The sequence below is a fragment of the Zootoca vivipara genome, chromosome 8 (assembly GCF_965207765.1).
Source record: "Zootoca vivipara chromosome 8, rZooViv2.hap1.1, whole genome shotgun sequence".
NCBI classification, from domain to species: Eukaryota; Metazoa; Chordata; class Lepidosauria; order Squamata; family Lacertidae; genus Zootoca; species Zootoca vivipara.
The window spans coordinates 49,666,028-49,678,705 of record NC_142591.1 but is presented as its reverse complement, the minus strand read 5'-3'; the positions used below and the strand labels follow the sequence as shown (position 1 = coordinate 49,678,705).

General features: G+C 40.3%; 1 protein-coding gene across 3 annotated transcripts in view; it reads left to right on the top strand.

Moving 5' to 3' along the window:
- The window catches only part of ALKAL1 (ALK and LTK ligand 1), a 32,975-nt gene extending 24,946 nt beyond the window's left edge, over nucleotides 1–8,029 (top strand). For 2 of the 3 annotated variants that reach the window (XR_015951488.1, XM_035125446.3), the window contains exons 3-6: nucleotides 4,330–4,383; nucleotides 5,557–5,637; nucleotides 6,310–6,386; nucleotides 7,344–8,029. Coding sequence is in view for 2 of the 3 variants with exons in the window: in XM_035125446.3 (XP_034981337.2) it covers nucleotides 4,330–4,383; nucleotides 5,557–5,637; nucleotides 6,310–6,374 (200 nt within the window). In the remaining variant the exon portion in view is untranslated. The remainder of the gene's footprint in view (nucleotides 1–4,329; nucleotides 4,384–5,556; nucleotides 5,638–6,309; nucleotides 6,387–7,343) is intronic. The other variant, XM_088675489.1, reaches the window with a different exon arrangement.
- Nucleotides 8,030–12,678: the final 4,649 nt, after the last annotated feature.

Here is a 12,678-nt window from a genome sequence, read left to right as displayed (position 1 = left end):
TTATCTAGCCTCCTCTTTTTTAGCACTTTCAGTGAGGTTGGCAGGACTGATCATTGTGCTGTTTGAGGTGTAGCAGCAGATGGAACTCTGCCCTCTCCATCTTGCCCTCTCCATCTTGCCTTCTCCATCTAAAAGTCAGCATGGGTTTCTGAAAAATAAGTCATGTCAGACTACTCTGATCTCATTCTTTGACAGAATTACAAGCCTGGCAGATGAAGGGAACGCTGTGGATATAGCCTATCTTGATTTCAGCAAGGCCTTTGACAAGGTGCCCCATGATATTCTTGTAAAGAAGCTGGTAAAATACGGGCTAGACAATGTTACCATTCAGTGGATTTGTAACTGGCTGACAGACTGAACCCAAAGGGTGCTCATCAATGGCTCCCCTTCATCCTGGAGAATAGTGACTAGTGGGGTGCCACAGGGTTCTGTCTTGGGCCCAGTCTTATTCAACATCTTTATCAATGACTTGGATGATGGGCTTAAGGGCATCCTGAGCAAGTTTGCAGATGGCACCAAATTGGGAGAGGTGGCTAATACCCCAGAGGACAGGATCACACTTCAAAATGACCTTAACAGATTAGAGAACTGGGCCAAAGCAAACAAGATGAATTTTAACAGGGAGAAATGTAAAGTACTAGGGCAAAAAATATGAAAGGCATAAATACAGGATGGGTGACACCTGGCTTGAGAGCAGTACCTGTGAAAAGGATCTAGGAGTCTTGGTAGACCACAAACTTGACATGAGTCAACAGTGTGATGCAGCAGCTAAAAAAGCCAATGCAATTCTGGGCTGCATCAATAGGAGTATAGCATCTAGATCAAGGGAAGTAATAGTACCACTGTATTCTGCTCTGGTCAGACCTCACCTGGAGTACTGTGTCCAGTTCTGGGCACCACAGTTCAAGAAGGATACTGACAAGCTGGAACGTGTCCAGAGGAGGGCAACCAAAATGGTCAAAGGCCTTGAAATGATGTCTTATGAGGAATGGCTTAGAGAGCTGGGTATGTTTAGCCTGGAGAAGGATAAGGGGTGATATAGCCATGTTCAAATATATAAGAGGATGCCATATAGAGGAGGGAGAAAGGTTGTTTTCTGCTGTTCCAGAGAAGTGGACACAGAGTAATGGATTCAAACTACAAGAAAGAAGATTCCACCTAAACATTAGGAAGAACTTCCTGACAGTAAGAGCTGTTCGACAGTGGAATTTGCTGCCAAGGAGCGTGGTGGAGTCTCCTTCTTTGGAGGTCTTTAAGCAGAGGCTTGAAAGCCATCTGTCAGGAATGCTTTGATGGTGTTTCCTGCTTGGCAGGGGGTTGGACTGGATGGCCCTTGTGGTCTCTTCCAACTCTATGATTCTATGATTCTATTCTATCTTGCCCTCTTCATCTTGGTCAAGGTGTAAAGTAGCCAAGACCAGCTAAGTTATTTTGCCACCTATGGCAGAAAAAAAATCCACAAGCCTTTCTACTTCCTAGCTTTTGTAATATAGTTATTGTTATTTACAACCTAAAATCAGCTACCTGAGGTGGTCATCTCACTCTGCCTCAAGGTAGGGGTTGCCCTGGAGGTTGGGAAGCAAGAACGGCAAGCTAAGGCTTACCCTGATTGTAGAGTGAGGGTGAATCCTATTAATGGGTGAGGGTGGATGGATGGGGGCTACCACTGAGATGAGGCAGAACAGCAGAGATATGGAACAAGCATTGTTGCTGCTTCATGCAACATCAGAGATGCAACAAGCAGCTCATCCCATTCTTCAGTCCTCTGAAATCTCCAGTGGAAATGATGCTACATGATGTAGCTTGAGGCATTGCAGGGTGGAAATGGATGGCTCTCCCTACTTGCCAGTGCTCCAATGGTTACTTAATGTTCAGCAGATACTTAGTTTATGTATTGTATTGATGTTTAATATGTTAGCACTGGAGTTATTGTTTGCAATCCTGTTTTCTTGATTTTTTTCCTTATATTGTCCATATCCACTAAATCACCTCAACCTTGTAACAAAGTCATAAGAGCTCATGGCTCAATAAATCAGTTATAGCCCAAAACCTTTGAAAAGTAATTCAACAGTAAGTCAATTATTTTCCAGTTTACTCAAAAGTAAGATTGTAGAGGATTGCATCCTTAGTCTCTCTAAGGTGCCATAGCAATGTTTTCTTTACTCAACACTTTTAGATCAGTCTTTAACATGTATATCACAGATGGAGATTTAAAATGGGTTTCGTTTCCCGAAGGTCTTATCTTATGAACACATTTATTGGTTTCACCTTGGCAAGGTTCTCAGTTGAGCATGTGAACAGTGGTGACAAGTCTGACCATTTCATGAGTCTGCTTCCGCTAAATCCATGATTGCTTAATTGTGGTAGCATCTTGTCATAATTATGCTTAGATTTATTAGCTTCAGTTATGTGGTAAGCATCACTTTGTGAACGGGCCATGGGGGCAGATTTTATAGAGCTAGTTAGGCTTTATCACTTGATATGTGTCTGCTTTGATGATCCACTGCTTCTCAGAGAAGTATTCACCATGTACTAAGAGAAAGAAGAAGCTTTCCTTTGAAGATACAAATTAAACTATAAAGGGGACTATCCTCAAGCTATTTCCCATGGAATAATCTCTCTTCATGAAGTTTTACTCCAAAGGCAGTGGCTTTGGGATTAAAGCAGAAAAACAAATTGCATTTCTGCAAGGTCACTCGGAAGGTCTTGTGTGGCATTGTGCTGCTGAACCTGGCTAATCTTAGGGCCCCATCTGGTGCCTACAACAACAACAATATCCAAAGCATCAGAGACTTAGATCAGTAGTATGGCCACTCCTCCAGCTTTTCATAGCTACTGCTGCCGCGGACTAAGGGGCAGGATTTGTTCTATAATGCTTAATTATCTAAAGAAGACTAGACATACAAGTTGAAAGATCCCATTGGAAATAAAAAAGAAATCCCCGATAAAGAAGATTACTTATTATTATTAACTGGGATTATGCAAGGGATGAAACTCTTGCTTATATAATGCAACTTTGCCTATAACTGCGAGGATGCAAGTCCATAAAGCCCGCACAAATCAGAGTAGATGCTTTTATTTGTTTTAGAACTACTCTGTTTTGTATAAAAATGACATGCTGCTTTTCTTCTGTATGAGAGGGTAGGGCTGATAATAAAAAATATAATGGTTAGGCACTCTTCAAAATGCTTCCTTAAATGTCGTTTCAGTTTGTTGGTATTTATGCACAGCAAAGATCCATGTTAACAACTTTGACGGGACTCTGTGTGGATATTGTTCAAAGAAAAAAATATCATCATAAATACTAAATTACATTTTAATTGTGTGATTGAACATAACTTACCAGAACTGATGAGAACACATTTCATAGTTAGTTCTCTTTTCTAGTGGTGTTTTTGTTTTGATCATTTATCAGAAATGTAATACTAAAATAACTGTGTATTGGGCAGCTGGCAGCTTCTTGAAAGGGAGCACGGGACTGAAGTAGTCTTGAAGGAAGAGTGCTCTCCCCCCCCCCAAAGAACCCAGGTGCCTCCCCACTCTTGCTGTATACTGCTCCCCCTGTGTTGGGATGCTGTACAGCACATAGGTAATGCCTGCTCCTCGCCAGTTTTCTCCCCATGTGTGGGTACCATTGCTGTGAGTGTATTGTAACATTCATGGTCCTTCACAGTAAAGGGGGACTTCCCACACACCTCACATTGTTTCAGACTCTTTAGGTCTTCTGATTTATGGACAATTTACAGCAAAAATTGGAGGGGTCAGCTTTATGCCCGCAAATTAGTATATGCTTCTACTGGCATAAAGAATATATGCCTTACATATGTGGAGCTCTGTATATACAGAAGAGCTCCTGTATCTGCAGAAAGGTTTTTGTATTGAGACTGGTATTTAAATGGTCACTAATATATATATATATTCTCTATATGGCATGCCTATGTAAATACTGCTGTTCGGTTTTATTTTGTATCAGTTTTAGTTTTGAAACAGCTTATGGACAAATATAGTTTATATTTAATAAACCCATATGGTGATATCTAAGTTATACTCAGTTGATGATTAGTTGTTTTTAAATCTCATCCAACCGCCTAAAGGAGGAGTTCAGGGTGGAAGGCAACACAGCTTTTGAAAATCAGTTACTGTATCTCTCTCTCTCTCTCTCTCTCTCTCTCTCTCTCTCTCTCTCTCTCTCTCTCTCTCTCTCTCTGTGTGTGTGTGTGTGTATGTGTGTGTGTGTGTGTGTGTGTGCATGCATGCACATATTTTGATGTAGACTTTTAGACTTTTCTTTAACACATTATTTATAATGAAATATCTTTTCCTCCCCAGAAGTATTTCCAAGAGATTCCAACTTAAAGGACAAGTTCATCAAACATTTTACAGGTAAGAACACTTTCTGTGTGAAGGCAATTCTGTGTTTAATCTCTTGCCAGGTGCTGCCTACATAAAGGAGAGTATCTTAATCTCCTCTCCCAATGAAGGAAGCCTATATTGTAAATTACTAGCTCCAACCTCTTGGGGCTGCTGTTTTCCTACTTGCTTCCCAACAGGTTGTAGTGGGACCCACAGGTTAGGACATGAAATCTCAAGGCCCATTAAAAGTCTAGCCGTTCCATTGGCAAGTGACTCCCAACTATTGAGCTTCCCTAAATTTCTTCAGTTGCCTTTCCCCCAATAGATTGGAAAAGGCTCAGTAGAGTTGAGGAGCCAGTGTGAAAAGTCTTGGTGATAAAATTTTGTAGCCTTTATAGTTGTAACTCATCACCCATCACTGCCCTTCTTTTTCATTATTCCAGTACCTTTAATTACATGAATATGGTTATATGCATTTTTTGTCAGAAACTCCAGTAAATTTGTACTGTGAACATTTATTTATCACAATATTTTCATCTCTTTATCACACACACACACACACACACACACACACACACACACACACCCCACAGCCATGAAACAAAGTTATCTGGGTGGTTTATAGTATAGAAATTAAAACCATATAAATAAACCTAAAAGCTAAATATAGTAGGAGAATAAAGACAAAATAAGCTAAGGAAAAACTGTAGCCCAAAATATCTAAAAAACACTAAACATTTTTAAAGATTGAAAGGCTGGGGCAGGAGTGGGGAAGACAAATACCTTCACTTTATGCCAAAAGGACCATAGTGTAGGTGTCAAGTTAGCTTCTCTGTGCTACCACGGAAAAGGTCCCTTTTCTATTAACCACTACACTAACCTGTTTAGGGAAGTTTTTAATCTGTGACATTTTATTGTATTTTAATCTTTGCTGGAAGCAGCCCAGAGTGGCTAGGGAGACCCAGCTGGATGGGTGGGGTACAAATTAATTTATTATTATTATTATTATTTATTTATTTATTTATTTATTTATTTATTATTATTACATTGCCTTATTTGACAAGGAGAGTACCTTGTGAAAGGTTTGAAACATATTAGACGAAGCAAATATGAACCAACGATTTATTAATTATTTGTGTAATTTAGTTTGCAATAGAATTAGAAATGCAATCAAAATGTTGTGTTTGATTAATCCTCAAACAGGTCCAGTTACATTTTCAGCTGAATGTAGTAAGCATTTCCACCGGCTCTATCACAACACACGGGATTGTTCAACACCAGCCTGTAAGTTACAGTTAAAACTACTTCCATGTTTCATTGTCCCGTCTATCTGGTCTTAGGCCAGGGTTGAGCAGGTTCTTAACACCAAGTCATTTCCCCCAATCTTTCTTGAGAATGGAGTACACATGTGTCCACTGCCACGAAGAACATAAGAATAGCCTTGCTGGGTTAGACTAGTCAAGCATTCTGTTCTCCATTGGCAAACTTGAGGCTTTTGGGAAGCCGACAAGTAGCATAGTGAGTGTAGTGACACTCTTCCACTTGAGATTCCCAGGAACTGGTATTCATAGCTATGCTAAATCAACCTTGAGTGCTGTCAACTTTCAGTGGCATATTTCACCTGGTGCCAGAGCTGAATGTAGTGCCACACTGAATGTAGTGTATGTTGAAAACTACTTCCTTCCTTTTCAACTTTCCAATAATACCAATAGTTCATATCAACGTTCTGTTCATTAGGGGACATATTTGAATCCTTTGTTTCCACTTATATTGGGCTGCCCTACAAAGAATGTTACTTGTTAAATGATTGTTTTATTGCAATCCATCTAGGGAGACATATATAAAACTCCCTAAAACACCTACATTTTGCAGCTGATGGCAAATGAAACTGCACTTACTCTCTAGGAAATTAAACGCATGATGATTAATAACTTCATTTTTGTGGTTTTTAAATAGATTATAAAAGGTGTGCAAGATTGCTGACAAGGTTAGCAATGAGTCCACTGTGTACACAGCCATAGGAGGCCTGTTATGTAAGTATTTTTTAAAAAAAATTAAAACACCTTTATAATCTAATGACCAGTTTGTTCCTGTTAGTTTCTTTTCTCAAAAGCCAAACAGTACCCACTGTCGTTTCAATGAAAAATCACAGAAAATCAGACATAAAACTTTTTCATCAAGAGGAAACCTCTATTGGCACTGGAACTGGAATTCCCTGCTTTGGAAATGTAGTTTTCATCAGTGCTATGGCAAGAGTGGAAAAAGTTAAGCTCCCTTTCCACTCCCATTTTAACCCTGAACAGTCTCCCCATGGCTACTTATATTTATAAAAAGATTTATGTAACTTAAATAGATGACTTACTTGCCATTTTTCAGTTTTGTCAAATGCTTGTTGACGTGGCCCTGGTGGGCTACTTCTGCACCATTTCAGGACCATGGAGAAGTCTACTGATATAATAGGTAAAGCGTGGCTTCATTTTTTCCAAACAACTAGGTTTTTAAGCTGCACAACATGTTATCAACAATATCAGACCATGACTCCATGGTGGAGATAGTTACAACTTTACTTTTATTTTATAGATGGCAGGAAATATTTATTAACTTCTGAGGTGTGCAAATAAGCCAACATTAAAAATGCAGCGTTTCTTGTTTTAAAAAGGGAACAGGATCACCACTTTGCTGCTAATCTGCATTCATTTATTTGGAACAGAATCTGTGTGCATATCCATTCTATGTGCAAAAGACTTTCTGTGCAACTGGAACCCCAATCTGTCAGGGCTCTCAAAATGTATCTTCAATTGAATGTGCCAATGGTGGGGTGGTACCAGCAGTTGTATTACTCACTGAGCATTTCATGTTTGCACTGGGGAAGCCTGTAGTCATTAAAGTTTGTTTTTTTTAGTAAGCAAGAACCTATAAATACGTTGGTCTCTACTGAAACTATTATTATTCAATAGCTGGGAATCTAAGTTAACTAATTTTTGTTTCAGACTTTTCTGCTAAGACTGAACTCTGGTTTGCCGAGAAAGTGCCTTGAAATCTGTCCCAAGACAAAAGAGAAGACATCTTGCTCTTTTTTTTATTTACAGCATTGTTTTGTTACTAGATGCATTTTATTTTCATATATGTCGGACATTCCATATTCGTGTGAAAGGAACGTATTTTATTTGAATTTGTAAATATGTTGCCTATAGCTCAAATAAGCCAATTTATTTAAATATGTTGTATATAAAGACTACTACTAATATACTAATTAAATGTTATATGCAGGGAGTTGGCTGGTGTGTTTGCTGTTTTCTTGTTTCATTGTTTGTACATCATTTTGCTCAGGCTCTTACTTTCATTATTTGCACTAACTTGAAAAGCAGAAGTCTCTGTAACTGAAATCTGAATAAGCTGCAAGTGGGATGTTTTACTTTCTGTGGAAAATATTTCATATTATGAAGCTTTTGGTAATATATATATATATATATATGCCTACATAGTATATATATTATTGCACATCAGAACAAACTGCTCAAAAATGCACACTGCTTCAGGAAACATTTGTAAATCTGTTTTGGATTATCATCAGTTACGTTTGTACTGGCACTTCTAGAAAGAGTCGCAAATAATGTAAATATAAAGACTGGAAGACTGCAATGCAGTTTGGGTGGAATAAAGAATATGGATCTCACATTTTCATGTTTTTCTTGACCCTTTGGGTGAATTTGGGACTTTTAATTACTATCTCTAACACCTGTTAAATATATTCTATATTGCAGCTGGATACTATTAAAGTAATTTATACTTGAAGGTATATGCTTTCTGCATACTTTCTAATGCTGCAGTCCTATGATCTCTAGGAGGGCATCCCAGGGGCCATAGGACATTTTAGTTTTTACTTTCTGGAAAAAAAGCAAGAAACAGATGTTCACCTTTGGAGAGGAGACCTTTCAAGCCTTCCCTGTGAGGCTGTGGAAAAGTCCTCTGCCATTGCTCCTCTGACGTTAGTTGGGACAAAAAAGGAACATACCTGGTTATTCATGGCTATGCAGGATCCAAAGCCCTCCTATTCTCCTGACTCTCCCTCCCCCAAAACAGTGAATAGACTATGCCAGTCTTGCAGCTGGTACAGTTTATCTCCTTCCTACTGAAATCAGTAGGAGGCAAGCCCCCCCCTTTTTTAAAAAAAGAAGCTCTCAGAATTGGGAAAAAGTCACCCCCTATGCAAGCTCAGCTGGGCATTAGGAAAGGCATTTCCTGCACCCCATTTGATTTGCTCTATTAAAGTCACACATATAAGTTCTATCTGTGTCTTTGGTCTACAGGCAAATGAGGATAAGACTACAAGAAAAGTATCTGTAGTGTGCAGATGACAGGGTTTCCGATGCAAACTGTAGAAAGTCAATTCTTCAAGCAAATCCACAAAGCAGCCTCCTCTGTTCTTGATTAAGTGCTTTACTTCTAAAATTAAGTATAAAAACAAGGGTATATTGTGTGAAACTAAAGTCAACTGTTCATAGTGCATAGGCCTTGCTAATTCTGTAGACATGCTTGTTAATTTTAGTCATAGTCAATTCATTTACAGTATATACCAAACTATTCACAAGCGTGTGCTGAAAATGGCACACAAAATGGCCCTATAATAATACTACATAATCATAATAAAGGAGAGAGAGAGAGGAGAATTCACACATAGCCATACCTGAAGTGAAAACTAAGAATTATTAACTGCATCTTTAACTGGATCTTGCACTTAGACTTTATTCTTAAAACTTTCCATGACGTATTATTTCTATTAAACTACACAGGTGTTTCCGCTTCTGCTAATATATTAATTGTGACATGATTGCAAAATAAACAGAAGTAGCAATGAGTCATTACATTGCACTAAAATACATTTTAGATTATTTTTGTACCATAATTTGGTACAAAGGCCACCTTTGCTCAGAGATGGAAGCAAACGAAATGGATCCCTGATGTGTAGGACCACATTAGACATTTGCACAGAAACTTGGCACAAATATAAATATGGGTCTAACTTTGAAAGCCATGTGATTTATTATGAATAAACAGCACCATTATATTTCCACAGTGTTATACACTTAGTATTTGTATACATCTAGCTGAAATATCTATTGTATATATGGTTGGCTGGAAGTCACTTTGGGTTGCCTTGGGCAAGATAAAGTGAATAACAAATTAAATAATAATATATGAAGATCTTTGAACAGTTTATATTTTCTATTTATTAAAGAAAACATTTATATACCACTATAGCCCAAAAAATATCAAGCAAGTTTACAAGAAAAATATCGATGTACAGTGTAATAAAAACCATGTAAATTTTTAATGGAAACCAGAGCGCACAGAAACACCATTTACTTTCCCACCATAGCAGTACCTATTTATCTACTTGCACTGGTGTGCTTTCAAACTGTTAGGTTGGCAGGAGCTCAGACAAAGCAACGGGAGCTCACCCCTTCACAGGGATTTTGTTAGGGCACCAACAGGTTGGCCCACTGAAGGCAGCAGTCGGATGCAGAGGGAGCCTAGGTCCACAGTCCAGGTCAGGAGAAGCCAAAGTCAGGAGCAGTCCGAGTCAGGAACCAGCCGAGGTCAGGTATCAGTACCGGGGGTCAGGATAAGCCAAAGTCAGGAACACTGGATTCAGGAACAGGACAAGCATGCGCTTTGGCCTAGCAGTTGCAAGTGCTGACAAAGGGAGCAGCCAGCCTTCCTTAAGAAGCCGGCTCATCACCATGCCTCTTACGAGCTGCAGCTGCCTCCAATTGTTCCCTCCGTCTCTCAGCTCTATGCTCTACAGCTGAGAAGGGAGGAGGGGAGGGGGTCCGCCGGCTCCTCTCCTCACAAGGGCTTGATTCTGCCTCCACTCCTTCCTCCTCCTGCTCTGGTCTTCCCTCTTCCCTATGTGATTCTTCCTCTTCTGAGGAGTGCCGCCACCAGTCTTCTCCAGGTATGAAGTCCTCCATTTCCCCAGATTCTCCCAGGGGGGCATTTTCGGGGGGGGGGGCTTGCCACCATTCCTCCTCGTCCGGCTCAACCGTGACAGATTCGAACCGCTGCCCTGATTGGCAAGCCCAAGAGGCTCAGTTAAACATGAAAGTGACTGTTTTGTACAGGACCAGCTTGTTCCAGAATGTTCCCCACTGCCTAAGAAATACAAATTCCTCCTCCTGACACCATTGCCACATCCAAGAATAACTACAACTCTGCCTGTCTAGCTGGCCCTGCACATGGAACTGGAAGTATTTTGGAGAAGGAAGACTATTGTGGAATGATAATGTACCATGGAATACTAGGGTTTGTGTATGATGTGGGTGCACATCCTGTTTCTTTCAAATCTGGCAATTTTCCAAGCAGTCCCCCCACTCCGGGAGCCTGACCTCTGTCAATGAATATGCATGACAACAAATTTGGAATTAAAATGGCCACAACTTTATTGAATTTCAGATGTAGGAAACCTTGGCTTAGGCACTGGGGATGTATCCCTCTCACCCCCCCCCCCTTGCTGGGGGTCTGAGGCAAAGTAGGGTCAATCGGAATATGGGGGGGCACTGCAAAATGTGTGTTTACACAGCTATCTCCCCTCTGTGCTTTTGAGGGGAGTTCAGTGACTGCCTGCTGAGTGCATGAGGCCAGAGACTTCCCTCAAAAACCCTTTAATGGGGAACACTGATATCACCACCACCTCACCCTCCTTTTGATAGACTAAAGGATTCCACCCAAGACCTAAAACTGCCAAGTTGTGACAATTGCTATGGGCAGATTACCAAACATTTAAAAAGGAGAGAAATACAGTAGTAATCATGGGGGACTTCAACTTCCCCAATATCTGCCAAGGGTGTAAGGTCTGACAAATTCCTCCATTGCCTTGCTGACAATTTCATTTCCCAGAAGGTGGAAGAACCAACAAAGGGAATGTCTATTCCTCAATAATAGGGAAGAACTGATTGATGAAGTGGAAGTGCTTGGAAACTTGGGAGGAATTGATCATGTTCTTCTAGGTTGCAGGATACAGAGGCAAGGGAAAACTGAGTGAAGTCAGACATGCACTCTGGACTTTAAGAAGGCCAATTTTGAAAAGCTGAAGAAGCTACTGGGTGTGATCTCATGGTCAGAAATACCTGATGAGAAGGGAGTCCAAGAAGCATGGGAGTTTCTAAAAGGAGAAATATTGAAGGCCCAAATGTAGACAATACCAACAAGAAAGAAAAGTGGGAGGCATCTAAGGAAACCGGTGTGGCTGCATGAGGAGCTTACAGATAAGCTGAGAGTTAAGGACATGTATAAGAAATGGAAGAAAGGGGAAATCACAAAGGAGAAGTATACACAAGTAGCCAACAGTTGCAGGGGGAAAGTCGGGCTAGCTAAAGCTCAGAATGAGCTCAGACTTGCAAGAGAGGTTAAAAATGATTTTAAAAAGAGAGGTTTCTTCAGCTATGTCCAAAGTAAGAGGAAGAACAAGCAAGTGGTAGGCCTTCTGCATGGGGAACACAGAGAAATGCTATTGGGTGACAGAGATAAGGTGGAACTACTCAACAACCAACTACTTTGCCTCTGTCTTCACCCCAAAGAAAAGTGATGCCCAACCTGGTGATAACAGAATAAATTATATAAGGAGGGAGCTGCAGCCCAAGATAGGAAAAGAGGTAGTAAAGGAACACATAGCTATTTAAAATAAATTCAGATCTCCAGGGCCTGATGAGCTGCATCCAAGGGTACTAAAGGAGCTTGTGGATGTAATTTCAGAGCCTTTGTCTGTTGTCTTTGAGAATTCTTGGAGAACAGGTGGGGTCCCTACAGGTTAGAGGTGGGCATATATTGTCCCCATCTTCAAAAAGGGGAAATAGGAAGACCCAGGTAACTACCAACCATTGAGCTTGACATCGATACCAGAGAAGGTCCTAGAACAGATAATTCAACAGTCAGTCTGTGAGCATTTAGAAAAGGAAGCTGTGATTACTAAATCCCAGCATGGGTTTCTCAAAAATAAGCCATGCCAGACCAATCTGATTTCCTTTTTGATGGGATTAAAAACTTGGTGGATCAGGGAAATGCTGTGGACATAATGTATCTTGATTTCCGTAAGGCTTTTGACAAAGTTCCCCATGATACACTCATGAGAAAGCTGGTAAAATGTGGGTTGAATGAGATAAGTGTTAGATGGATTTGTAGCTGGTTGACGGACCAAACCCAAAGGGTGCTCATCAATGGCTCCTCCAATCCTGGAGAGAAGTGACTAGTGGGTGCCACAGGGTTCTGTCTTGGGCCCAGTCTTCTTCAACATCTTCATCAATGACTTGGATGATGGGCTTGAGG